Source organism: Engraulis encrasicolus, chromosome 5, assembly GCF_034702125.1.
Source record: "Engraulis encrasicolus isolate BLACKSEA-1 chromosome 5, IST_EnEncr_1.0, whole genome shotgun sequence".
Classification (NCBI taxonomy): Eukaryota; Metazoa; Chordata; class Actinopteri; order Clupeiformes; family Engraulidae; genus Engraulis; species Engraulis encrasicolus.
In genome coordinates, this window is record NC_085861.1 from 52,674,295 (window position 1) to 52,702,287 (window position 27,993).

Genomic DNA, 27,993 nt, shown 5'->3' on the forward strand with positions numbered 1-27,993 from the left:
AATTGCATTGCAAACAACAAAGTAGCTAACAAAGTTAGCAACTATGGGTGCCAGAAATGCACCACAGAAGAGTGCTGCCTACATGCCAATACACAAAACAGTATTCTGCCAGTGAAAAAGCTGTGCCTTGTGCAACCGTCATTTTATGTGCCTCACTGGGCTCTAAAACTAACTGCATATGGGCAATGGCCCTGCAAAGTCTTGCACTGTGTCTTGCATTTTGTCTGCATCACGTAAATGTTTCTCCTCATGTCTTCTGCACGATGGTGCAAAGCCGTCAGACACTAGTCTGGAACTATTGAACCCTTAAGACTGCCTGTGTGTGTGTGTGTGTGTCTGTGTGTGTGTGTGTGTGTGTGTGTGTGTGTGTGTGTGTGTGTGTGTGTGTGTGTGTGTGTGTGTGTGTGTGTGTGTGTGTGTGTGTGTGTGTGTGTAAAATCTTCCAAGCTTGTATCTGTATTTTGCTATCTTGCTGCCTGTATCTCTACTGAATATCTCCTTTAACATCTTTTCTGTGTCCAGGGTAAAGCAAACAGGCTTTTAAAAAAAGCCAGCTTCGCTCTTTTATTCGTCCTTCAACATGCTCTTTTGTATCTCTTCTTCTCTTTCTCCTGCTGCATGTCTTCAACTCCTGCGATCTCTGCTGTGGTCTCTCCTGGTGTCTCTGTTCTGGTCTCTCCTGCGATCTCTGCTGTTGTCTCTCCTGCTGTCTCTGCTCTGGTCTCTCCTGCAATCTCTGCTCTGGTCTCTCCTGGTGTCTTTGCTGTGATCTCTCCTGCTGTCTCTGCTCCTGATCTCAGCTCCTGTCTCAGCGCTTCAGCATGGAGGGTATCTCTACTGCCATTCAAAATGGCTTCCGGCAAACTTTTGGCACTGGGGGCGGGGGAAAACAGGTGGTTATGTATTGTCTTGTCATTTCATTTCTCTGTCGTTCTACCAGAAGGTTTTAGTTGTAAGCAACAATGTTGTTTTTGGAGCATATCTACAGATCTATCATTAATTCCCTGAACAACACTTAGTCAGTATAGGACAGCTTTTTTGAATGAAAGTTTATACCTCTTCATACTCCAAAAAAGAGGTAATTTTGCTTACAACTGAACTAATCTGATTAACACAACTGGTCTGAATAATAATCTTCAGACATTTCTGCCATTGAGCTCTGCTCGTAATTTCCCATAAGCAAATTAATCATTTTCTCCATAATGTTGTATTACTTGTGTATTTGAGTGTTATTTTAGCTCACTCTTGTTGTATGATCTCTTCTCAGTATTTGACTACAGTGATACCGTATGACAGGAAAGGAGGCCCTCCATCAGTTGAAGACCTTCAGATCCTTACAAAAAGTGAGTTCCTGGCCTAAAACATCTTTCAGCTTTCACTTTGAAGTTGCTTTGCACCGTCTCTTTCTCTCTCTCTTTCCCTTCCTCTCTCTCGTTCTGTAACCTGAACAGGATTTTAAAGCATATTATATTGTACAGGATTTTAAAGCATCTCTCTCTCTCTCTCTCTCTCTCTCTCTCTCTCTCTCTCTCTACCTCTCTCTCCCCTCCCCCTTAATGTGCAGTTCTACAGGCCATGAGGGACGACAGTGACAAAGTGCCAACACTCCTGACAGACTACATCCTAAAAGGTAGGACGCCGGACTGTGCTGGACTGTGCCATTCTCCTTCTGATGATGTGTTTGTTAACCTTTGATGCTGGACTTGACATAGCCTCCAATGTAACGCCTGTTGTAACGAGTGTGCCTGGCACACATGTTGTACTGTTGGCTTGTCCAGCGTTTGTACAGTAATGCTTGTTCATCTTTGAGGCATCGTTATGCTTCTCTCTCATGAAGCGTACTGTACTATAAGTCCTGCAGGCTGCATGTGTTTACAGCCAGGCCAGCCCGGCTGCTGTCTTATCTCTTCTTTGCCTTCCTCTTTTGTCTTTCTTTCCTGTCTTTTATTTTTTTCCCCTCCCCTGCTCTCTCGTTCTTTTCTTCTTCTTCTTCTTCTTCTTCTTCTTCTGGCCACTTGGTCCATGCTAGCTTTGGTATGAGCAGATGGACAGATGCAGAGGTTTGTGGGACACGTGGATGGATGTGGCTGTCTTTTGTTCTGCTCTTTCTTTCTTTCTTTCTTTCTTTCTTTCTTTCTTTCTGTCTTTCTTTCTTTCTTTGTGTGAGAGAGAGGGAGAAAGGGTGTCTGTGTGTGTGCTGGTGTGTGTGTGTGAGAGAGAGAGAGAGAGAGAGAGAGAGAGAGAGAGAGAGAGAGAGAGAGAGAAAGAGAAAGAGAGAAAAAAAGAGTGAGAGAGTTAGTGTGTGGATGTATGTGTGTTTGTATGTATTGCACCCCTCTTGGTAGATGGAGCACTCCTTCACTGCCACTCTGCTCTAATGCATCTGCAATGCCCCGCCCCCCTCTCCTGTGCCATGTCACTTCCTGTGGCTATCGTCACTTCCTGTCGCTATCATTGCAACACCTGTGTCGGTCGAAGTCAGTTCGAAATGCTAACTGACTTCCCTCTTCCGACTGAGCTGTGTTAGCTGTGAGCAGTGCTGTAGTCGCTTCTAGAATCCTCCCTGCTACTCCCAAGTGCTTACTAATTACAGTATAGCATTGTAGGAGTCCTTGCTTTACACGTTGACTGTTGACTTCCATGTTTTACAGTAGAGAGCTGGCTTAAGCTGCTTAGTCAGAAGTGTCAGTCTCCCAGTTCAGAAAATACACACCGTGCCACATTTTCACTCTCAAGTGACTTCGCTCAGTCAGTACTGAGCTGTCTTTGAGTGGTCTCTAGCTGTGCTCAGGCCGACCAGAATGGTGCATGTGTGTCCTCCACGTGCTCCACCGGTTAGACTCAGAGCCAAAGTGCTTACTGCTGAACTGACTCGAGTCCATGCTGAGTTGTTATCTGACCTGTATAAACCTGCCCACATCTATGTACCAGTAGTCTTCACTGTTTGTCTAGAAAAACATAAAGCGAGGTATTTTGCGGTTTGCATCACAAGCCAGGACCCCGTTTCTCGAAAGCATTGTTGCTAACCAGTTAGCAACTTACTTGGTTGCCAATGGCAAATTGCATTGCAGCCAAGTAAGTTGCTAACTTAGTTAGCAGTGATGCTTTCGAGAAACAGGGTCCAGCATTCAAGCTCCCAAACGCTGTGATTTTCAGATGTCAATTGGTTCTGGTTTAGGTTCGGGCATGATTCACTGTCGAACTGAACACGTCAATTGAGAGTTGAGGTCAGAAATGGTTTGATCAGATTTGTGGCAGGTTACTTTCTGAAACTGGGCTCGGCACCTCTGTGGCACTCAGTCCTTCATGTGTTATTAGAGTGCCTCCACCTCCATTACGACACATTGGTCCCTCAATGCTGCTTGAGCTCCTTCCCACCCCCAAAAAATGCACCCACTCATCCCAAAATCTCCACCATATTGCTTTGTGTTTTCAACGCCAATCTACTATTGTCTGGGTTAGTGTGATGGGACTATTTTATTTATTGAGAGATACATGCTCAAGGGTCAGCTCACAGTCAGGTATTGATGTTTTTATTTTGATTATTCAGTTAAAGGTTCATAATTTAGTGAAATGTATGCAATACTGGAATGTCAAGTTGATGTTCACTGTACACATGTCGGAGTCTCTTTTGGTGTGTGTAGCCTATATGTTCTAGCTAATGTGCTAGCATATTTTAGCCATACTCTGCCATTTTGTATAGGTCATTGGCCATTGAATAGCATCTGTTGTAACATTACCCAAAAATGACAAACAGGGGGTTTATTCATGGTTGAATGAGCCTACCTGTATTGGCAAATTGTTCAAAATGTAGTTGGTTTAGAAATGTCTCTTCACTTTCGGTCTCTATTCTCCAGTGTAGTTCTGTTCAAAAATGCAAATGTTTACTTTTCTTCCAGTTCACTAATATGTTCTCTGTTTTCTCTTTTACAGTGCTTTGCCCCACATAATCACAGGAACCCTTACCAGCAGAACAAAAGACTCTTGATTCACAAGTCAGAGGACGTTTTAGTTTTTTTCCACTGTGAATTTTGTACATACTTGACACACACGTGTGTCCTGCTTATTTATGCAAGCATGATATTTTGCCTTTTTATGAAGGGGTCATTGTTGTGTTATTATTGCTTTCACTGTGTCCTGCATGTTTGCCACAATGCAGTGTAGGTGCTGCATACCATGCAGACTTCAAAGCATCCTTTGTTATAGGCTGCAGTCATCAGACTTTTGTGTTGCCTTTGAATGAATTGAATGCTCATACTGTATTATATTTTGGCATGCTCTGACACGAGTTTGATGTGGGGCTTGACTGAAAGGTCAAAGGAGCCTCTCGTACGCAATGCTCGGATTGCACAGTAGATGAGGCACCCCAGTGAGTAAACTATTTACAGTAGTACAAAAGGTTGATCTTAATCCTCAACGAAGTTTAGGATTCATTTTGTTTGTTTCTTGGATTAACAAAATGTCGAGTGAAACACGACAGAAGCCATATTTTGCTATGCAACTTCAATTGCTTCTATTAATTTGCTATGAAACTTGAATACCAGTGAACTAACCACTAACCATGTGGTAAGTTCGAAGCAAATGTTTTGGGTTTAAGGACAGGATTGAGAGTCCCCATAGCCTGTCATTCTGAAGCAGGCTGAGACAAAGTCCAAATTATCCAAATAACAGAGACAGCAGCAAACATTGCAATTTCAGTGGGGACCACTCAATCGCATTGCAGAAAATTCAGAAAAGGAACAAAAAGCTCTAAATACCGCACTTAAAAACAAAATATCTCTCAGTGGGACAAGTAAGATCCTCAGTCCCCAACAAGTTGTATAGAGGATAAATAACACCTTGTAAAACTAAGATGTTTACAATGAGATGTCTCATCTACTGTACATTGAGTTTTATGTGCATTGTTTCAACAGGTTGTTTCACAAAGGGCATCACATAATTTTAGCCTTCCCAGTGGTGTAGTCTACGTAGAACACGGGTATACGGAGTATACCCACTTCTAAATTTCAGTGATTTCAGTATACCCACTTAAAGTTGATTGATCCATTGTTTTGAATGGCACAAATATATACAGTATACCCACTTCAAAAAAATCTCAAATATACAGTATACCCACCACAAAAAAGTAGACTACACCACTGAGCCTTCCTAAAGACATTTCAGCCTTGCAGTCAATGTACTATACGCAATATGCTACACACATTACTGTGTGAAACATGCACAACCTTCTTAACTTCAAAAGATAGTTTTTGGACTCTTTATTAACTGCAGTGAAATGGAAAAGATTTAATTTGGTGTAACACACAACTGCACCATGCAACTAAGGGACTTTTTGGTTTGATAACAGTTTTGTAGACGCTCAACATTAGTCATCATCAAAATAATGAACACAATGAAAATACATACAGTAGTGTATAAAGTACAGTACTATGCTGAATATTGTATTAGCACTTGGATTGTAAATTTACACTGAGTTAACACTGTATAAAAATGTATTTTTTAATGCAATTCCCACATTGCTTAGTACTGATGTTCCTAGACAATAAGTTGAATGTTATTGGGTTGAAACCCAAGACTCAGACTGAAACAAATATTATTCTGATACAACTCGTGCAGAATTGAAAGGGTCCAGAATTCAGTTCAGTCAGTTTCATGCTGTGCAAAGCAAGGCTGATCAGGTTATTGTAGATGCAGTATTATCCAGACAAAGATACTTAAATGGGTCAATGGCGTTTTAGTAGTAGCACACTTCAGGGTGGTGCAACCACAGCTAATGCCGCTACTGTATGGCTTAAAGGAATGACTGATGTATTGTATGGAATAAAGGATATTTGCCTTTAGTGGATTATCAAATAAGCATATTCATTGAACAGGGGAATCTGGACCCTGAGTCTGTTGAATAAAGTTTATATTGAAGTACATTTACTACTAATTTCTAATTAACTTATGGACATTAACTGTGGTTGTACCATCTGACGTCTGGGCCCAAAAAACTTCACTGACCCATATACAGTATTTGTCTATGGTATTACCATCCCAAAGTGTGGGCATCAAGCAGTCTGCTGAAGATGGCAAAGCAGAAAGCAAGGAAACCATGCCGACGGCATGGTTAACCTCCTATCTGGTTTGATGTGCCTAGGTAGGTCTTAGGGGTGTTGTTGTTCCAATCCTAAGGATTGAGCTTTGAATAAGCATGTATGGGTAGAGTTCGAGAAATTTACCAGTTACAAGCACAAGCATTCCAAGTCTTGTGGTTGCATCGAGGGCAGCTGAAAATGTAGGGAATGAATGACTGTGGGCATGCACTGTACTGTACCGAACAAATATGTGTGTGTGTTTGCAAAGACCACAGATGTTTTTTTGTTTTTTTTAATGTAGGCCTATGCTCACCTTTTGTGCATCGTTTCTATTATGTGTACTGCACCACAGATAGTAAACCGAGACTCAATCATGATGATGATTGAACATACGAGATTAAATATAACTATGATTCAAATTTGCCTAGTCTCAAAAACATCAGAATCCATTTCAGTAATGAGTTGCAGACTGAACGATGACAGCTTCTGAAAGTTCCTGAAAGGTTTGCAACACAAATAGTTGCTTCTACATTCTCATTGAATTTTCAGAGACAAAGAATTTGTCCTAGAGATTCACATTCAATCCATCCAATAAAGGCAGCGCACTGACACACTCAGTGGATATACACTCATTTTGGTTCTACCAGAGCAACATAACACTTTGAATAACCTCTCTATACACACTCAGTTATACAGCATTAAAGTGGACCAGTTGTGGACTTGATGTTTATTTTCTTTTTTTGTGAGAATGTCTACAATCAATGTTGTTTTTCTTTTTTATTATTATTTATTTCACGTTACATTAGACCTGTCGCCTCCAAAGACAGGCGAGGTGTAGAGACAAGACCTCCAAATAGAAGGGTCCTGTATTGTTGTGTGAAGACAAGTGTTTTTGGCAAAAAAAACCCTCTTTTATTATATGGCCAAATGTCTTGTTACTTTTGGGGGAGGGTTCCTCAATTCTGCATTCTGTTGTCTTTATACGGCAGTGGAGTTTTCCTTATTCGGGAAAATATACCCAACAGGCTTTATTTCCTACCAGTCCATACACACACTGTACTGTTCTTCTTATTATTCATGTTTACACTGGTCTCTCATAAGATTTATTTACTTGCTATGGCCATACTGAAACATTTTGCTAATGTTGCATTTTCAGCGTGCAATTGCATTAAAAGTATTTCTCTCATTCCCCTTTTGATATTGTGTTTCTTTAGTTCCCGTCATCAGTCACTGTTAAAGGGACACTCCACCCATTTGCATTAGGCTTTCCATTGCTAGACACCCAGTCATACTTTTGAATGGTCGTGCAACACTTTCTCAATTCCCCCTGAGACAGGAGAAATCTGTATTCACCTCTTAACACTTCCTCCTACAATGATGTAAAAATCGTGGAACTTGAGCATTGCAATGCATTATGGGGATTGTTGTCACAAATCCACAAGCACCTTTTCTGCCTTTTCTCAGCCAAGAAGGCACCAAATTAGAAATTGATGCTACTATTCTGCTACATATATGACCCACTTTCAATACATATTCATGTCTCCGCCGGTGGAATGCCCCTTTAAGGAGCATTGCATTACATGTATTACCCTGCATAACGAGCAGGTAACTTCTGTAAAAAGGGAACTCGTATAAGAATGTACACAATGGTCTGTTGGTCTCTTCCTACTCTTGTGATTGTGATATCAGATGCCTTTATCAGGGGCTGTGCCATCTCCAAGGGTATGGGCAATGAGGAGACAGAGAGGAAATCAATAGTGTACAGCACTGATTAAGATGGCTGAGGTAGATGGATGATCTGAGACATTGCCAGGGCCACATTAACACACCGGCTAGATATGGCTGAAGCCAGGGGGGGCTCCAATTGGCCAAAAGTCAAATGTTTCAGACTACACGTGATATTGACAATTCATTTTTAAGTCTTAGAATATCTCATCTCCACAGCAGACCTTATGCCTATGATTCCTAGCTTGTAGTAATGGCACTGTGCAATTTGCCTTCCAGAGGGCCCCACCGCAACCTGTAGCGACCTCCAGGCCATCTTAATCCGTCTCGGATCATTGCATAGAGAAATGCCAGGCAAAGGGCACAGATGGGCATTGCAGGCGAACCCTATCTCACGCCTTTCGTAAGGTCTTCACGAAAATCATGTATTAATTTTCGTGGTGCATTCACGTTATTGCCCGCCTTTCTTAAAGTCTTCACGAAAATAATAGATTAATTTTCAAGCTGCCTATTCATTTGAATTGCCCCACTGGCATGGTTATCCAAACGTCTGCAGGGGCGGGGAGAGGGTGCTGACAGAACACTGTTGATACACTCGGGACTCACTAATTCGACGCCCTTTCGGTACTTAGGCTATGCCTTATGTCCCCTAAACCTAAACCTAACCTTAAACCTAACCCTAACCTTAAACCTAACCCTAACCTTAACCCTAACCTTGACCCTAAACCTAACCCTAAGTTGCTTGTTTGAAATGTTTGATTACCATGTCTACCGAAAGGGCATCAAAGTAGTGGGTCGCTAGGCAACAGTCGGGCAATTCAAGTGAATAGGCAGCGTGAAAATTAATCTATTTTTCGTGAAGACTTTACGAAAGGTGGGCAATAACGTGAATGCACCACGAAAATTAATAAATTATTTTCGTGAAGACTTCACGAAATGAGTGAGATACGGTTGTGCAGGCCTTAGTGCAGTGGGAAACCAAAATTATGTCAATTGTGGTGTGACTTCAATGCAAATCAAAAAGACAACATTCTTACAGTGACTCCCGCTATTAGTGTCCTGGAGTTTCTCACCAACGAGTGTGCCCTGAGACGCAAACACAATATTTTTAGGTGGAATTACAAGTCGAAATCTCGTGAAGCAAAGCACTCACGTCCGTGCATGTTTGCATCATGTCCCCTGTTTAACCTCTGCAACGGCTCGCCACCAATGCGACCCATGTGCAGGTTATTTGGGCAATTATTATGCAAGGCGCGCCACGTTTCAGTGGTTGTAGCCGCCGTTGCTGCGGCAGCTGAACGAAAGCAGATGTGAAGTGGAGGCAGGAGCGTTCCCACGACAGCTCCTGGCCGTCGAGGTGCGTGCCTGTCTTTGAATGGTTCCAGGAATGCTAGAGCTCTGTTTAGCTCAGTATTGACGCTGCCTATTGCCGACCTCGCATTTTGAGTCAGGCACACATTTCATGCCAGATCAGCAATAAAATGATACTTTTTTGTTTGGGAGCATTTACCAGTAGGCCTAAGTAATCTGACAGCCTGCAGAACAACGCAACAGGGCAAAATAACGAAACGCAGCACATTAGAGGTAAAGTTGTTCTGCATTATAAAACAGCACTTTTTAGGTAGGCTTAGAGGACGCAATAGGCTATTTGGACACGAACATGTTGCAATCATGCAAAAGCTTCAGAGCTTCACTACTGTTTTACGGATATAATATAAGCTACATATAATATACATACACATATGAGGCTATACTATTTTATTGCGCAATGCGCACTAAAGTGGAATGCCTTGCATATTTTCATTAGGCACCAGTGAATTTTTTGGACACCCAAACGCTCACTAAGCTTGTCTAAATAGTGTCTCTGGTGGTTGGTATGGCCCACAGCAGGTTTAGCACGCAGGCAACGGCGCTGAGTCTGAAAAAGAATCAAACCTTGTTTTGAGACCTGGACCAGCTCAAGGAAATTTACGCTTTCCCCCTACACCTACAACTATGCATCTCAGAAATGCAAAATTGCTTCTATTCTGTGTCCTTTTCATTGCACAGCCATCTTTTCAGCAGTCATCCAAGAAAAAGAATGGAAAGAAAGGTAGTGCACCTTTATTTTTTTTAAACAGCAGGAACAAAGGAATGAAATTTCAATCCGTTTTATTTTTCATATAAAGAATGCGTTCATTGTTTTATTTGCAGTGCAAATGAACTGGTAGGCTGACTTTTCCATCATGTCCAAAATAGATGGATCCAATACAGCTGCGATCGAGGAGCTGAAGAAACAGGTTGAAATCATTATGCAGGAAATCAACCTGTTGAAGGAGCAGCAAGCATTACAGACAGGTATGCATTTATTCCAAACACAACACAATCTTCACGACTTTGTACTATTTGTATGTAGCCTATAGTTGAATACATTAGCCTAGGTCTATTCATTTATTATACAAACCAGTGAGTTGCTGGGCATTTCAAAAGTGTCTCAAGTATGATTACGCACAAGGTGTGATTTGTAGGACGGGATGGATGGGGGGGATTGTCCCCACTTCTAGTTTTCACATATCCACTTTTACAAGATTTCACTCGTGTTTTAATGTAACTCCACTGATATTGCTTAAAATGTGAAAAGTATCCCCCCTTCTGGATTTTTGACAAATCACACCTTGGTTACGCGCATCCTCAAACGCATCCCCAAAGCTGATGCGTTACTTCATGGTGGGCTCCTCCAGTGGGGCCTTGGCTTGAGGGGATGGGAGAGTCGCCTACTGTCACATCACGCTCTTCCACTCATGTCATGTCTCCTCATCTCTCTCAGTTTGTCTGAAGGGCATCAAAGTTCCCGGCAAGTGTTTCCTTGCGCACCAAGCGAAGAAAACGTTCCACGCCGCCAACGACGACTGCATGGCATTGGGAGGAGTCCTCAGCATTCCGCTGTCCGGCGCTGAGAACGACAAACTTCACGAGTACGCCCGTCAGACCATCAGCCAGGAGGACCACATCTGGTTGGGCAGCAACGATATGGTAACGGAGGGAGACTGGTTTGACCAGAGTGGTACTGGACTGCGCTTTAAGAACTGGGAGACCGAAATCACTCACCAGCCGGACGGTGGTCGCTCCCAGAACTGCGCTACCCTCTCCGCCAACACTGGGAGGTGGTTTGACGACAGCTGCCGGGCTGAAAGAGCCTTTGTGTGCGAGTTCAACATAGTTTGATCTTTGTTAGTGTACAATACAAGTAAAAGCCATTTGTTGGCCAGTATAATCACCTGAAGCTCATAGTATAGCAGTATCTGTGCATGGAAGTGATAGTATACTTGTCAAAGCTGGCCTTTCTTTTTCACCATTGACTGAGGGGTAAGGAAATAACGGATGAAGACCACAAGACCAATGAGGTATCAAATGAAGCACGAAAGAGTGACCTAAGCCCGACCAGGTGATGGAGACAGATAGTGTTTGATGGTGAGGATATTCTGAATGTAAAATGTAATGTAAAATAGGTCAGAGCATACGGTCGTTTTTTATGGTATGACAGAACATGAAGGATCTTTGCTGCTTGCAACTTCTTCACCATTATGAAGAGAATGTGCTGTATGCAATTACTTCAATGATGCAAATGAAACGTATTTCAATAAAACATCACTGCAAGGAATATTTATTTTGGTTCAATATATACAGACATTTCCTTACAGGAAGAAAGTTATTTTAAAAAAGCCTAGGTGGACCTCATATTTGGCCTTGTGCATTTCAGTCAAATCACAGTGTCAATAATGATTATAGTATACTATAAAACATTTCCCAGCAGTGCAGTAAACTCAAGAAAAAAACTCCCTGAAACAAAGAGATATGAAACAAACCTCCTTAAAGTAAAGCAACGAAGATATAAAACAGTTACTAAAACAAACCAAATTTAAAAAGAAAACAAGTATACTCTACAACAAATGACTAAAACAAAAACTACAACCTCCATAAATAATAAAACAAAATCACCCAATTACGGCAATGTTCCAAGCTTAAGTCCATATTGTGAAAGAGGAGACATCCTGCACTGTGTCAATATCCTCAGACATACCCTCATCGCATTCTTCTGGCCTGGGGACCCCTATTACAGCAGAACATTTTCCAACCAGTTACTAAAATTGTAAAAAAAAAAAGTTTAAAAAAAAAAAGCTAGTTTTGTTAAATGCGGGCCTGATGCTGTAGCAGTGTAACAAACTGTTTCCCGGACACCCTGGCAATGCGTCATGGAGGCCCAGGGGTCCCCGAGCCCCACTTTCAGAACTATTGGCTTAACTCTGCACAAGGCATGAACAGGACGCCACATAGTCTGGTACGGGCATCATCACGATGCAGCTGCTGTTCCCATCTGACCTCATATCTGGCGTCACATATACACACACACACACACACACACACACACACACACACACGCACACACACGCACACACACGCACACACACCTTATTTACCTTGATAAATGGAGTGTGTCACAGTTAAAAGTTCATTTTCACTGCTTATTGTGAAACAAGTTTCCAGGAAAATGGACAATGAAAGAAACACATTCTGAATGTGTGGGTTGGCAAAGTCAGTTGACACTGAGCTTATATGAGTATGACAGAGAGAGAGAGCAAGAGAAAGAGAGAGCAAGAGAGAGAGAGGGAGAGAGAGATTGAGAACCTATGACTAATCGGTTCAAAGAGAACTCTGAGGTGTGACAGGCAGAGCCTTGTTTTATATTATCTGACTAAATATGCGGCTCACACAGTAGTCACAGTAGTATTACACATGCTGGGAAGAATGCAACACCTGCAGGTTGATTGACTCTCTGTCATAGAAATGATAATATTACACAAGTTGGGAAAGGTGAATTGTTTGGCTGTGTGGTCCCTCTTGATTGACCTTGAACTCCAACCCAATTCTCAACGCAGAACAACCTCACACCCCTGACACCAACAGAATTGCTCAAATGTTGCAAGTGAGGAAAAGACCTGCAACCTACCTAGGAACTTGGGAATGTTTGCTAGCCTATACTTGTAAAAGAGGAGGGGGCATTTCCTTAAAGGTGCACAGTGCATTTTTAGCAGTTTATTTCCAGAACTCATGCTATTACCAATTTCATGAATGCTTACCACCACCATCAAATTCGAAGTATTCATTATGGCTAGGAAAATGGCACTTTTCATACGTGAAAAGGGGGATCTTCTCCATGTCCACCATTTTGAATGTCCAAAAATATACATGTTTAGCTGCCAAACGTTCTGATCTTTGGTCAAACAAGTAAATATTATTTTATTACTTGGTAAATATTCATGAGCAGAATAGTTACAATACTTACTCTGGCCACCATCCTACACAGTACACCTTTAAATGTCGGAAAGTCCCTCTGTTACTTGGGTATGAAGTAAAGTATGAAAGTAAAAAAAATAGATATCAAAATAAATGACAGCTACCAAAAACATTGCCGTTGTAAATGTAGAAAAAATATGTCTTTGGAAATTTGTGGCACTAACTCCTTAACATGGATGTGATTTGGCTTAATCTCCTTTATTTGGCCCAGTGTCCGGCACGCTACCGTTTCTTGGAAAGCTTTCCTTGGCAATAGTAGTGAAGCACAAAAATCTCCCCAATTTCTTATAAGGCAAAGACCAACGAGCAGGAGTCTTCGGATGTCAGGCCCGGGCTTGTGCAGTACCTGGCTCACGTTTCCAAAGTCATTTCCTGCTCAGGGGCAGTTCCAAACATGACGTGGCATGATACAGTATGGAGCCCCCAAAGAGAGAGAGAGAGAGAGAGAGAGAGATAGAGAGAGAGAAAATGAGACAGAGCGAGCAAAGAGAAAGAGAGATGATTGGAAATCTGGGGCAAGGGGGAGACACGTCCCATTCATCCCCTACTCATAGCTCCATGGTCCTCTCAGTCAGCCCATCGTCATCTATCCGTACAGACATGTCATTCCAATGCTGATTTACTGACTGACTCACACATCCACAGGCACTTGCTGGACCTGCAGGGCTTCTGAGCAGGGCGAGAGGGGCTCTGGACTTCTCCTCCCCTCTCCTCCTCCCAAGACCTCCTCACTCTTGCCTGTATTCAACTTCTTGTCCTCCTGAGTAGTAGTGGTGGTAGTGGTAATGCCCTCAGAGAGAGGAACAAACGGCCTGTACACGCCCACCTCCGCCTCTCCTCCTCCATCCCCATTGGCTTCCTTCTCTTTGAGGGGCGTGGTCTCAGAGTTCCCGTTGGACGGCTTGTAGGTGTCCATGGCGATGGGCTCTCCGTAGCGGTCGGTGTTGTCGTCGTTGTCCTGCAGGAGGTGTCCATAGACCAGCGTGTCCTCGATGTAGTCGTAGATGTGCGCGTCTTCATCGTCCTCCACCGTCTTGGGCGGCCCATGCAGACCCGGCAGGAACATGTGGCCGTTGGGGTTGTACACGCCTCGCTGTGCCGCCGCGTCCTCAGCCATCTCTTGTTTCTTCTTCCTGCTCCCGATTTATGAAGAGATAAAATATGAAAAAATGGCTTCGGTTCAGTAGCTTTATTTGTCCCAGTATGGGCAATTGTTGTGCAGTAATAGTACACCTCTCTCACACACACTCACACTTCACAGGTGGAGAAATAAATATGTGCAGTACAGAGGATTTAGGGCTGACGTAAGTGCAGGTGTGATGCTCACCTGACGACCACACAGACGACCACCAGAGCGATGATGGTCCCCAGGAGCAGAGCCCCAACCACACCCAGGATGATGGGCAGGAGAAGCCCTGTAGCAACACATGCACGCACACACAGGAACACGCACACACACACAGGAACACACACACACACACACACAGACACACAGGAACACACACACACACACACACACACACACACACACACACACACACACACACACACACACACACACACACACACACACACACACACACAAATTTCAGTCGTTCACACAGCAGTGCCTTTTCCACCTCCAAAATGCCAGAGGTTTACAATCATACTACAAATAAAACAAACATATTAAAAATAAAAAACTCAACAAAATAACCTGAACAAAAAAATGTAAACAAAGGCCATGCAGAGTCACTGGAAAGAAGAGGGCTTTTTTGCACCTGAACCCCTCAATTAACTCATAACATGTGTCACGACATCCTTGTGCACAAATACAAATCTCGTAAATCTCACTACCACCAACAATCAACTAAAAAGTAACAAAAACAGGTCTGTAATAACTGTATCTGTTCATCCTGTCTCATCATAAACAATTTAAAAGTTAACAATAAGCTGGAGTAAAAACAAAGTAAAGTCCACTGCCATACTTTTCTGTCTGGCCAGCTTGGTCTCCCACATGGCACTGAAGTGTCCCGTCTCGGGCTGGCAGTTGGACATGTTGAGGTAGAAGCTCTCGTGGACGGTGATCTCGCTCTCCCCCTCCTCATCCTCCCGCCTGCTGTACAGACTCTCCTGAGACTCCTTCGTCTGCACCTGAGGAGGACAGCAGCCATGGACGAGTACTTAATACAGCACAAAGTTTCAGACTTGTTTTAACTTTTTCAAACTGTTGCTTTTCTGTCTGCAAAATACGAGAAGCACTACTTATCTTCAGGAATCAAAGCGTTTAGCAAGTGCTTGCTGTTCGTTGTCGAGACTTTTTAAATCTAAATCTAAATCTAAATCTTTTAGTAAAGCCAGAGATTCTTTAAGTATATAGAGATATGCCAACATAATAGGTTTCTATGGGCACCTAACGTGACTAGGTTCCGGTCTGCCTAAAGGAGCGTGTCATAATACGCCTAGCATTGAATAGAACAGTCCTTAGGTCTGCCTAAAGGGGGATTCCCCCCCCCCTCCCCCTTGCAATAATAGAACCCGGAAACAATGGGCCAATGGAACCTCTCTCTCTCTACTCTCTCTGGTAAAGCTCTCCTTTTAAATGTGAGAAGTGAGGAGCAGTTTTCACACATAATTGCATCTGTGTGTGTGGGTGAGCAAGCGAGAGAGAGAGAGAGAGAGAGAGAGAGAGAGAGAGAGAGAGAGAGAGAGAGAGAGAGAGAGAGAGAGAGAGAGAGAGAGAGAGAGAGAGAGAGAGGCTGTGTGCACTTGATGAATACTTTGTCTGAACGTTGTGAGCAGAGGTTTCACCACAGCTGTGTGAAAAAGCTTTTGGTGTGGCAGCTTATGAACACATGCCTAGTATTCATTACTAATTTTGTTGATTTTTATAACGTGTTGATTTGTAGTGAAAGTAATTAATCTCAATTAGCACGCTAAAGTTGCAGCCCTAGTCACAATGCCAAAGTGAGGATGTCTATGAAGACTGCCGTTCATCCAGGTTAGGTTCAACTGTACTCACTGGACAAAATGGGAACCAAAATGGTGATTTACCTGCATGATGGTGTGGCCGTCCTGGCACTTGGGCTGCGTGACTTTGGTTAAGATCATCTCAGCATCAGTCTTGGCGGGAACCTGGGTGATCCAGGAGGCGGTGGCGTCAGGCTTCATGCCGGCGGGCCAGCCGGGGGAAGCCAGCAAGCGGGAGGGTGCATTCTTCTTCAGGTTTACCCAGAAGATATACGTCTCTGTGGAGAAGCCACAGAGGGTGTTCATTGCTAAGTGCCCATACCTCATGAAAGCCTGAGAGCCCAGGCTTATGTCCAGTCACTACTAAATTGTTTTAAGTCAGTTCCTCTAGTATCTAAATTTTTTGGAGGACTGTGTAGGATGGTGGACAGAGCACTGTAGGTATTGTAACTACTGTATGCTGCTCATTGATACCATGCTGCCTATTGCCAAATTTGATCTTTTCATGAATAATTTACAGATTTTTACTAGTGTGACCAAAGTTTTGCCACTAAAAATGTTTATTTCTGGAAATTCAAAATGGCGGACAAGGAGAAGATTCGCCTTTCATGTTCCGATAGTGCGAAAGTGCAATTTTCACAAATACTTACCACCACCATCAAATTCTAACATTTGCAAATGGGCACCATAAAGCATTTGCCACATCTGAAAGGGGTGTGTTTAAGACACTGAAGCACTAGCTCAGTCAAAGGAAAGAGTCTGATTGATTGCAGGTTCAAACAGTAGGCATTTTATGGACGCCAGGCAACCTTGCACTCAGAAATCCGCTTGTAAGGCAAGTTCGCAAGACCACTGCTGGCAGAGATTTGAGGTTGCGATAGCCAGGTTTTACATTGCGTTTTGTGTGTTACTCAATTGGACTCCTCTGATAATGATTACCACTTTAATTAGGGCAATTGTTGTTCTATCCTCATCGCACACTCACCTCTGATGTCCTTGGTGAAGGAGACCTTGAAAAAGGTCTGGAAGGTCTCGCTGAGGAAAGGGTCATTCCTGGGAGTGGCAGTGACAGTCACGTTGCTGTTGATCTGTATCTCAGAGATGGTGCCTTATGGTAGGAGTGGGTGATATGGTGAAAAAAAAAGGAAAAGAAGAAAAATGGCAATGTGTTTTCCTTATTTGTGATAATTATGACAAACTCTACCATGACAAAATATACAAAAAGGGGGACCTGACCAATCAAAGGTCATCACAATCTGGACCTGAGTTTACCTGAGGTGCAGAACTCTCCGATTTCTGTGCCATCGCCCTCGGCAACCCGGAACTCAACACTTCCATTGCACTCTTGTCCCGGCAGAGACTGGCGTAGAGTTCCAGAGAAGGCCCACAGTTCCACGGTTCCATCTTCCGGAGCCTGCAGGTTCCAGTGGATGGTCTTCAGGGACTCGGGCAAGCATCTCTCCAAGGCAGGAACCGTCAGAGGAACCGGGCGAGTAGGGCAGTTCGCCAGATTTTCAGATTCGCATGCTGTGGAGAAAGAGCCAGCGTTCAACTTTTGTGTTTGTTGTATGTGGGAAACTCCAAATTAGTGGAAGCTTTGCTTGCCTATAGGTGTTGGCATGCTGCAGCTAACAACAACAACAGCAGGGAAAGCAGGCAAAGACAAGCAAGAAAAAAAGCAGCGCAACCCTCCACATGCTGTCCTGAGACATAATACATGACTAAGCTATCCTTAACCTGAATAGCTTGATGGACTTGAAATAGGTTCCCCATCATGAGTTCGGAGTTGGATGCATGAAAGGTGAGCTGAGCCAAAACGAGGTTTAGTTGCTTACAACTTTGCTGTTCTGACAACCTGATGGTTATCAGCCCCTCACAAATAACAGGTAATATTAGCCATTTTCCCAACATCAATTGGATGTTTTGGGTCCAAAATCTGAATGGATGAAATCAAGGACAGCACTCTCAGAGAGAACAAATCTGAGTGTGTTGTTGTCCTTGAGTTCTTACATTCAGCTATGCTTTATGTGGGATTCAGCACCCAGTTAAAACCGTAAAGAAAAATCATTAGGCAATAGTGTGAGCACGTTTCCTCCACCTTTCATGGGTCCAAACCATGGAGGTAGTATAAGACCTGGTGAGAGTGAATAAGTCCCGCCCCCAGTCATTTAAATGGGGAATGCCAGGCTAGTGAAATCAGCCAAAATTGAACACATTTTTCAGCTTCCAAAACGGAGTTTCATGGAGCTCATTGCCAACGCCAGTTTACTCCGCCAATTACGTGCCATGTTACAGACTGACCAGAAAGCTATATGGAAGACGGGCATTGGATGCATGGAGGTATTATAAAGGTGCCCAACAACCTCAGACCTGTAAATGAAATGAGCGAATTTGTGAAAATGGCGACGAGGAAGTGCCTTGCTAATCGGCAAAGCTAACCAGCCAAATCCTGACCCCCTGGTTTTACACCTCCTCAACATGTGACTAGTGCCAATTACGTACCAGCAAACGCTGGCAGCAAAGTGTCCCGGAATGTGATGGTTTTATTGACAGTCACCAGCAGGTTCTCCTCTGCGCAGTCCTTGAAGGACAGGGTGGACTTCTTGCCTGGGAGCAGGGTCAAGCTGTCTTTAATGACGCCCTCCTGCTTCAGTTTACAGGTGGAGTCGCTGGCTGTTTTGGCAACGTGCAGAGTCAGGCTGTCCTCCTTGGTGAAGTCCACCGGGCACAATACTAGAGAGCAAAAACACAAATGAGCACAAACACAACACACGCACGCACGCACACGCACACGCACACACACACGCACACGTGCACACACACACACACGCACGCACGCACACGCACACGCACACACACACGCACACACACCTGGAAAAGAGAAATCCTGGAAAATCTAGAATAACATTCCATCAAACAATAATCAAGAACACAGAACTTTCCAAAAACCATCTTACTAGGAGACGCACAACACACGGTTAGTAAGAAAGACAAAAAGTGAGATTCCACCGGAGACAAAGAGGATCAAGTAAGTAGTACACATGCACGCATGTGCGCATGCACACCCACACACGCACACGCATACACACACAGAGACACAAGAATGACATACGAGGAAATCTTAAATTTTGCAGGTGCCTGATCCATGCTTATGTCTGATACTGTTATTTGTCAGAAATATTTCAAGCATGAGTTATGAAGTCATGGAGTTGAATGGGGAGTGAAAAAACAACATACACTATAATAAGTATTTGATCCCTTGCTGTTGGTTTGCCCACTAATGGTCGGTGTATTCTAACAGAATGTCAAAAAGAAAATCCAGAACACAACTTCAAAGTATATATAGTATATTAATTGATTTGTATTCCATTGAGGGAAATGAGTATTCGATCCCCTGATAATTATTAACTGTATCTCTGAAATGAATGAAAAACCAAACACCCAATTTTCAGGTGTTGTTTATGACCTTACAGGCTATGTTTAGACACGTTTTTTTGATATTCAATTTTTAATTTTTCAATGTATCACAATTCATATTCTAAAGGTTGTTGAATTCCATGCTGTGTGTGTAACTTGTAGAGCCAGGAAAGAGCTTTCAAACAACACCTCAGACATCTTTTTGTGACTTACACTGACTGATATAATCAAGGCTGAATGTATAGTGTCGTACCCTCATATGTAAACCTTTGCTAGTCTGTTTCTCCCTCAATAGTGGTGTCAGATTCACATAAATGCAGTTCTGGGGTTCTACCTTGCGACTAAACAGGCACAGCAGGTATGATTGAAATCTGTGTCGGTCTGGTCCCTAAGTGTCTGATTGAATGACCCAGGTGGGTCATGGATGGATGGATCTCCAAACATGAAAATAATTCACAACATACAGCCAAAGCAATGACGGAGTGGCACAAGAAGAGGCACATTAAGGTCATAAGTGGCCTAGACAGTCTCTAGACATTAGACCCACAGTAATCCTATGGAGGGAACTAAAAAAAAAAGTTATTTTCTGGATTTTCTTTTTTATATTCTGTCTCTCCCATGTTAGAATAAACCAACCATTAAAATTATACACTAGTCATGCCTTTATTAGTGGGCAAAGCAACAAATTCAGCAGGGGATCAAATACTTATTATTCTAACTGTATATGGTAGATACATGTAAATTTGTGATAATTGTGTATTTTGTATAGGTTGCTCAAGTCCTTAATTTCCTTCAGCCAATAATGTGGGGGTGTGGGAGCGGATGAGGTGAAGAGTGGTAGAAATGAAGACTAGGAGTGGCAGTTGGGATTCCATACAATAGCCATTATGATATGACGGTTTTCTTGAAGTTGGAACTGCCTGTCTTGCATCATTAGCTATGACTCATTTCCTTATCTCTGCTCCAGCGTCAGTTCACTACTCTACTCACTTCAAGGAGGGGAACCACCTCTGTTGCCCAACTGGTGAGCATCTTCACATAGGTTTGTCCTCTACGGTGAGTCCTACTTGTATTGATTGGCATATGTACATTGTTGGAGACCACGTGTGTATACGAGCGTGGCCGTCTGTCTACGACTGTGAAGAAGTGCGCCCGTTTATGTACAAGCGTGTCCGCCTATGCATGCGTGTGTGTCCACCTGTGTATGAGCGTGTCTGTCTGTGTGTGTGTGTCCGTCTGTGTATGCGTGGATCTGGCTGTATCTGTGTCTCACCTGTGCTGCTCATCCTGAAAATGCAGCTTGTGTGTGTGTGTGTGTGTGTGTGTGTGTGTGTGTGTGTGTGTGTGTGTGTGTGTGTGTGTGTGTGTGTGTGTGTGTGTGTGTGTGTGTGTGGTCTGCCTGCACTGCCCATCCTGATGGCTGAAACTACAGCTTGTGAATGTGTGTCTGTGTGTGTCCGTATCTGTCTGGTTGTCTGTGTGTCCGTCTCACCTTCACTCCCTGTCCTGATGGCAGACACCCTGAAGTGCAGTGTAAGTCCCATGGCGTCGGCCCGGGAGCGCTTTATGTCCATCTCGCAGTTCCTGAGCGTGAGCTCGAAGGGGTACCGCTCCCCTGTCAGCTGTGGCTGTGAGAGCATGAGCACCCTGCGCTCGCCTCCCCGCTCGTACCCCACCTCCGGCACCTTCTTGCGGCAGTGCGGCACCGAGTAGTCCAGGAACTTGACCGTGGAGTCGTGGTGGCGCGGCACGCTGAAGTTCCAGGTCATGAGGTCGTCGTCTGGGAAACTGGAAGGATAGTTGGCCGAGAAGAACTCCTGGGATGACTGGCCCCTGGGGAGCTTCACGTTGACCACCGCCAGCGCTGGAACAGGCAGGGTAGGGGTGTGAAAAGGTTGACGCAGGTAAACATAGTAAAGGCACTTGTTTCTGACGAGGTAAAAACCTGGTAATGAACCTGGCTATAGATAATATATTTAGACATAGATTTCATCGAATCATCCACGTTTTTTATGCACTGTGGTTTATTTGATTCCTATGGTTCTAAAAAATTGTAATATCAGCCAACATTAATGGATACTGCAATGCCAACAAAATGGGAAATGGATGACGGTAAAGCATATTGGAAATCCCAATAATATGCGTCAGTGTGCATGAAACGTGTGTTGCCTCCCGATGAACTCACTCACTTTTGATGTCCTCTCCCCAGTAGACGTCGAAAACGCGAGGCTCCATTTTCTTCCCGCCCGGCACGGTCAGCACCACCTTCCCCCCGTTGAGGATCTGCACCCCTGTGACGGTGCCGTTTGCGCAGAAGGAGCCCAGGTGGACGTTTTTGGTGGTCTCCAGGGCCACCAGGTCGTAGGTGTGTTCGTCGGGACACGTGTGACGGGGCTGGATCTGCGCCAGGCCGATCTTACCAAAGGCCACATGGAAGGTCATCCTGACCGGAGCACGCAGGCACCAGTGGAGCGTTCGGTTGAATCTCAGGAGAGAGTCTGAAACCTTGGCCGTGACGGTATGCTGACAGGGCTCTTTCTTGCATTCTGGAAGGTATATTTTGAATACAAAGGACTCAACGATTAAAAAAAGGAAATGTGGCAACTGAACATGAATGATCAACTCATTTTGGGCTTTCCTGGATGTGGCGCACATCAACAGGCATTGTGGTGGCAGCATGTCTTGTATTGTTTCCTTAACATGTGTTAGTGATACATGCTATATTAGGCTCCTGTAAGCATGGGGCTTTCAAGGACACAAACAGCCTGAATTGTGTCAAACGGTTGCAGCTCCAGTATATGGACTCACATCAAGTTCAAAATCATCAAGCACGTCAGCCTAGCAATACCCTTAATCTGTACGCTCTTAATAATTCTCTTCCCTTCCAACAGCAGTGCTGATGCGACTGCATCATTACGTTCACTGGCACACTTCCCATTTACTTTTCAAGCTTCATCAACATGACTGATTGCCAAACTGCCCTAAGGTAAGATAGCATTGCAACGTCAGTATTGCTTAACTTCTGAGGAAGCAACAACTCTCAGTGGGTGTACTGTATGTCAGTCAGAGTTACAAGGTTCTCCTTCAGGCATACAATGACCCTCATTGGGTGCACCCACACAACCATCAAACTTTGGTGATACACTGCTGGTGTGTGTGTGATAGTGATCGTGTGTTTGTGAGCTGTTGCCTGTTGCGAAATCAGACAGAGTGAATTCTGCTCTCCTACACCAGCAGGCTGAGGAAAGGCTTCTAATGGAAGACTATGAAAGTGGCCGTCATAGTACACTAAGATTTATCCGAAACATACTACTGCATTACTACGATAACAGTTGCATGGTGCACCCACACATAGGGCAAGTCTCTAGCATGGTTCTGATTACAGAAAATGAAACTGTGCTTACAACCAAATTTACATTGTACTTTGTCTGGTCCACGCAACCAGTCGACAAAAAGTGACTGGATTCCTTGCGGACAGAATTTGTCCAAAAGTCTGTTGCCATTGGCAGCACTCTGATAATGAATTTATGTTGTTCTGTTATTCAAAAATATCAAATAGTATTGCTCTTTTTGCGGAATTGTCTTATTCATGCTCACCTAACTTTTTCACAATCTCCACAGTGAAGATTTCCCATGGCGCACTGCAGCCAAAGGTGACCGAGACTGGGCCTGGGTTGGTCAGCACAGCCTCGGGCTGACACGACTGGCCGGCCTCAACAACGCACACAGTGCACTGGGGCCCATCAGCACTGGTTCGGTTAATGTTGACCACAGTGCCAGGGTCAACAGTTAATGTCAGCGTGTGACTTTCTGTGGACAGAGAAAGAGAGAACAGAGAGCAAAATAAAATCAAAATGGCACAACATAATCAAACTACAGCAGGTATTATGACAGATAGTAATGTCATCGCTGCTGAAAGCATTTTTATGTGGACTTCATTGTAGAAATTGCATTAACCCAAAAAGACAGAGAACGCGCACACATCTAAGTAGTGCATGATTAGAGTAGAGTATATTTTATATACCCAGACGGTACTTAAGGTGTCCAGTAGCATACATACAGAATAGATGGACAGAGAGAGAGAGAGAGAGAGAGAGAGAGAGAGAAAGAGAGAGAAAGAGGGAGAGAGAGAGAGAGAGATGCAATTAAGCTTAAAAGCTTGGGAGCAGTGTTGCGGACCTTCATCCCTTCTTTTCAGAGTAGGTATTGAGTCCGTCGCCCTTCTCACCTTGGCAATACAGTCCTTCCCATACGTTTAATCACCTATCCATATATTGTTGTAACAACAGTTAATAACCAGAATTTCTTCAACACATTGCAACATATTTTTGAACATAAAACTTAATTTGGAAGGGTTGGAGCTTTTATAAAGAAGGCAATTAATGAATTGCAAGTCAGGTTATTAAGTTAACCGTTGTTCAAATAGCATGGATAGGCAACCTAAACTTATGGGAAGGGCTGTAAAGGTAGGGCTGCACAATTAATTGAAAATTCAAAATCATGATTTTGGCTGCAACGATTTAAAAAAATGAAAATCGACTTAATCATGATCGCGTCCTTGAAGCCAGAGCATTACAGGCTGGTGTTTCTGACCAAAAATCTGTAAGCCCACTTAAGCTTCTTGCTTTTTCCGTTTGCATAATTATTGCAACTCATTATTCATTCTTTGTTATATTTCATTTTGTAATTTTAAATAAAATTCTGCAGAAAATTCAGTTGTTCATTGTTGAATAATCGTGATTTATAGTCATGATTTCAATATGTCAATCATTTTTTTCCCAATCATTTCCCAAATAATAGCGATGATTATTTTCCCATAATCGTGCAGCCTTCAATACAACAATGCCAGAGTTGAGCTCCTTCCTGCTATTGCAGTAACACAGCAGAATGAGATATTGACCAACTGATATTTGATACCCCCCGATCCACCAACCGGTACACATTCACAATCCTCAGCTTCGTTGCAGGAGCTCCCAAAGCCCCCATAGGCATACGTTAACATTCAAATGTGCTCCAACTTGAAAGGTCTGTGTGGATGGAAGTTGCAGGACAAGTTTCTAGTATAACAGCAATGTTTGGGAAAGCTACCTGAAACCTCTTTGACACCCAGTGACAAGAAAACCACGCATAGGGCCTACCATACCAATACCAAAAATCCCCATCAACGTTACTGGCTACAATCGGCCTATTAACTTATAACATCATTGTGAAAATGAAGGCAGCTTTACTGAGGAACTTCTTTGGCTGTACTGTGGCTTAACTGGAAGACCAAACAGGTGGACACCTGCCAATGTTTAACTTACAAAGGATGCAACATTACAGTAAACTCCAGTTTATGGCCCATGTGGTAATGTGCACTGCACATTCACAGACACTGACATGACCCACCCACACAGTATTCCTAAGAAGAGACCAATGGAGTGTTTCAGTGAGTCAGGATGCATTATTTGCCATAGCTTAAATAATGAATCCCGGAATATGTATCAGGGCCAGATGAGCCAGAGAGATCAGGGCCAGATGAGACCCACATTTGAAGTGAAAGTGATAGCCCAACTCCCATTGTCATTGTGACACAGCATTCCATAGCACACAAATGTTCACTGCACAATACGAAATTGCAAATGCCTCACCCGTGCAAGGGGGCAGCCCCCAATGGCACCCCAAGGGAGCTGTGCGGCGGGACAGTACCATGCTCAGGGAACCTCAGTCATGGAGGAAGATGATGAAGAACACTGGTTAATTACTCCCCTACCAACTTGCAGGTCGGGATTCGAACCGGCAACCTTTGGGCTACAAGTCTGACGCCCTAACCGCTCACCCATAACTGGCCAATATGATTCACAGATCAGGGCAAGATGAGCCCCAAATGTGTATAACGGATCAGGTACAGATCTGGGCCGAACCCACTCCACGTTTTGGCATCGTGACTGACCTGGGTCAGTTCTGGCCCTGATGTCCTTAGTCCATATTCCAAATCCAGCCTGGTGCCGGGCAGTTGTAACCACTGACTTGTATACTATAACTATGTATATTATAGTATACAAGTCAGTGGTTGTAAAGACACTGGGACACACACGTTTTGCGGATCAGGCACACATGCTACTAGCCAACATCTGGTCCGGATCCGGCCCAATTATTTTGCTGTCTGGGACCCTACTGTAGGCTACTCTCAGCAAGTGGGCCTAAACAACTTGAAAACTGTCAATTTCCCAAAATGTTCCAAAATGGATAGGCCTAGCTAGCCTAGGGTGACCAGACGTCCCGGTTTGACCGGGACAGTCCCGGTTTGGAGTTGTGTGTCCCATGTCCCGAGCAAACCCTCTCGGGACACAAATATGTCCCGGTTTTGGCCACCCACTACATTGCGCCATGTCTATCAGGGTAAATATATGGAAAAGGTGACATGTTTACCGGCCACAATTAATGGCAGCCAGCGCCTGTATAGAAAGTCTGAAGGAGTCAGTTGCGATTTGTCATTCCTCCCTCTAAAATCGATTAGAATGCAGGACATGGCATCTAAAAAGTACAAATTTTCCTGGGGTAGGACCCCCAGACCCGCCCGCCAAATATTGTCCTTCAGTCACGCACGAAGTGTCCCGGTTTCAGACTACAAAAATCTGGTCACCCTAAGCTAGCCTATACCATTTTGCAAATGTCTTCCTATAGATATCACACATGATCAGAACTTCCCCATTACGGAAAGGATAAATAAAAATCAGACACGTCTGAAGAACCTATAGAACTACTTGCCTACTGACTTCTCTTCGCCTGTCAGTCCTCCATTCTACTTGCACCCTCTAGGTCTACTGACAAAATGTATGCCAATTTAGAAGTAAACAGCCAGTAGTTATAGCTACGAAAACTTGTTCCTTGTGTCGTATTCGTTAAGTAAACGTAAGCTCGTACGTCTATTGAACCCCAACTGAGTTGTTATTGGTTTTCTTAGCTTCTTGACTTACCTCGTCTCGCACTCGCAGAGGCCACAAACTCGACATGTAGAACTAGGCTGATTAAGCAACACGCTGTCCTGAGCAGTTTCAACTCGTTCATCGTGTGTATTAACAAAAATTCTGATATAAGTGAAAAGAGAAGTTCAACACGTTGACATTATGTTATATGCTAGGCTACTATTTTGTTGTTTGCTTTAGGCTCTAGTGTATGCTTAACTTCCTGAAACCTCGCCTTTCACGTTTACAGGTAAAACGGGGCGGTGCAGGATTTCATCGAGCTCTACCTTGAAATCACAGGTGACAGACAGAAGTAGGCTACTGGTTCAGTCAAGAGACGAAAGTCGCTCTTGATCGCCAACCAGCTGCAGTAGGCTACCGCCACAGGCAAGTGAAAAAAATGAATGGGTTTCAATGGAGCAGCCTAAAATAATAATACATTTTAATTATTAAATGTTTTTGCCTCCATTTTTTGCCCCTCTCTAGATCATAGATGTGTATGAAGTAGAAGTAAAACTTATACTTATTACAACAGTGGTGTGATTACCAATGTTTCAATTTTGTGATAGGCTATCATAAATAGGCCTAGTAGGCTAGTTCATAGGCTAGGCTACACCGCGCTCGGTTACGTGGCGCTATTCCGACATGCCGCTATTCCGACGTTAATGTCTATTGTCGGAATACCGACACGTTTTCCACCGTCCGCCGCTATTCCTACATGCCGCTATTCCGACATTTTTTTTAAGTAGCCTATAGGCCTATATTGAACCATTCTGAGAATGCTGCCACTCTACTGTGTAGCGCTGTCATCAGGGCAGCCGACGTTTCCCTCCATGTCCATATAAGGCTCTTAAATCTAAATTATCCACGCGGGTGTGGTGCTGAAATCAGCGATGTGAGACACTTTCCCACGTTACTGCTTTGAAGAGATAAACTTTGTTGCCTACATTCCAAGTTACTCAATCGAATTATATCGCAACAAAATTAAGGTCCACCAAAACATCCAGCGACATGATGGAGCACACAACCCTTGTCCTTATTTTGAAGTTCCAGAGAGAAGAGCCGTTGTCGTGTCCAACCGAGGCAAAACAAAAGCAAACTGTGAGAAATTCCAAAAGGCAAGTCTTACCAATCCAGACATAAATTTATAGCTCATTCAAAAAGTCGAGAATCCCCAGAAAGCCGACCTAAAACATCGGGAAAGTGGGAGTGAACATTTGGTGACGCAATGTCAGATCGATAATGATCGAGGTTGATCTCTGGCGGAAGTATAGAACAACGAGTTCCCGAGCTTGTGTTTTGTGTGACGACACACGCATCATCAACATGGCACCCATGCATGCAACTGACATGTAAACAGTATCATAAAAGCTAAAATATCGTCTTGTAATAACTATCAACAACACCGGTTGATGTCATTCAATTGCAGATGCATATATGACAGCAATGCTGGTCTCTGACTGTTTAATTTAGCTTACTTCAGCTAAAATGATATGTCGTGGGTGTGGAGGCTCAAGTGGAGGTGAAAAAAAGAAAAGCGAACC

At 43.6% G+C, this 27,993-nt stretch overlaps 3 protein-coding genes across 8 annotated transcripts in view; 2 read left to right on the forward strand and 1 right to left on the reverse strand.

Moving 5' to 3' along the window:
* LOC134449654 (fasciculation and elongation protein zeta-2-like) overlaps window positions 1-7,443 on the forward strand; it is a 14,097-nt gene extending 6,654 nt beyond the window's left edge. For 2 of the 4 annotated variants that reach the window (XM_063199719.1, XM_063199720.1), the window contains exons 6-9: window positions 801-893; window positions 1,268-1,343; window positions 1,565-1,630; window positions 3,934-7,443. In XM_063199719.1, coding sequence (XP_063055789.1) covers window positions 801-893; window positions 1,268-1,343; window positions 1,565-1,630; window positions 3,934-3,950 — 252 coding nt within the window. In that variant the 3' untranslated portion in view covers window positions 3,951-7,443. The remainder of the gene's footprint in view (window positions 1-800; window positions 894-1,267; window positions 1,344-1,564; window positions 1,631-3,933) is intronic. The other 2 variants (XM_063199721.1, XM_063199722.1) reach the window with 1 other exon arrangement.
* Window positions 7,444-8,771: 1,328 nt separating this feature from the next.
* On the forward strand, window positions 8,772-11,435 carry clec3ba (C-type lectin domain family 3, member Ba). 3 transcript variants are annotated; one of them, XM_063199725.1, is made up of 4 exons: window positions 8,772-9,159; window positions 9,852-9,894; window positions 10,041-10,139; window positions 10,609-11,435. In XM_063199725.1, exons 3-4 carry the CDS (start codon window positions 10,094-10,096, stop codon window positions 11,004-11,006), a joined length of 444 nt encoding a protein of 147 aa, XP_063055795.1. In that variant the 5' UTR covers window positions 8,772-9,159; window positions 9,852-9,894; window positions 10,041-10,093; the 3' UTR covers window positions 11,007-11,435. The 3 variants fall into 3 exon arrangements, with proteins under 3 accessions (XP_063055795.1, XP_063055794.1, XP_063055793.1); XM_063199724.1 differs by having other exon boundaries at window positions 9,141-9,159; window positions 9,693-9,894; XM_063199723.1 differs by lacking the exon at window positions 8,772-9,159 and having other exon boundaries at window positions 9,553-9,894.
* LOC134449653 (CUB domain-containing protein 1-like) lies at window positions 11,427-26,754 on the reverse strand. Its single transcript, XM_063199717.1, has 11 exons — window positions 26,462-26,754; window positions 23,100-23,312; window positions 21,692-22,048; window positions 20,995-21,366; window positions 18,588-18,818; window positions 17,358-17,612; window positions 17,071-17,193; window positions 16,170-16,363; window positions 15,104-15,269; window positions 14,464-14,551; window positions 11,427-14,269 (listed from the first exon to the last, which is right to left on the reverse strand). The coding sequence occupies exons 1-11, from the start codon at window positions 26,550-26,552 to the stop codon at window positions 13,768-13,770; spliced, it is 2,592 nt and encodes an 863-aa protein (XP_063055787.1). The 5' UTR covers window positions 26,553-26,754; the 3' UTR covers window positions 11,427-13,767.
* Window positions 26,755-27,993: the final 1,239 nt, after the last annotated feature.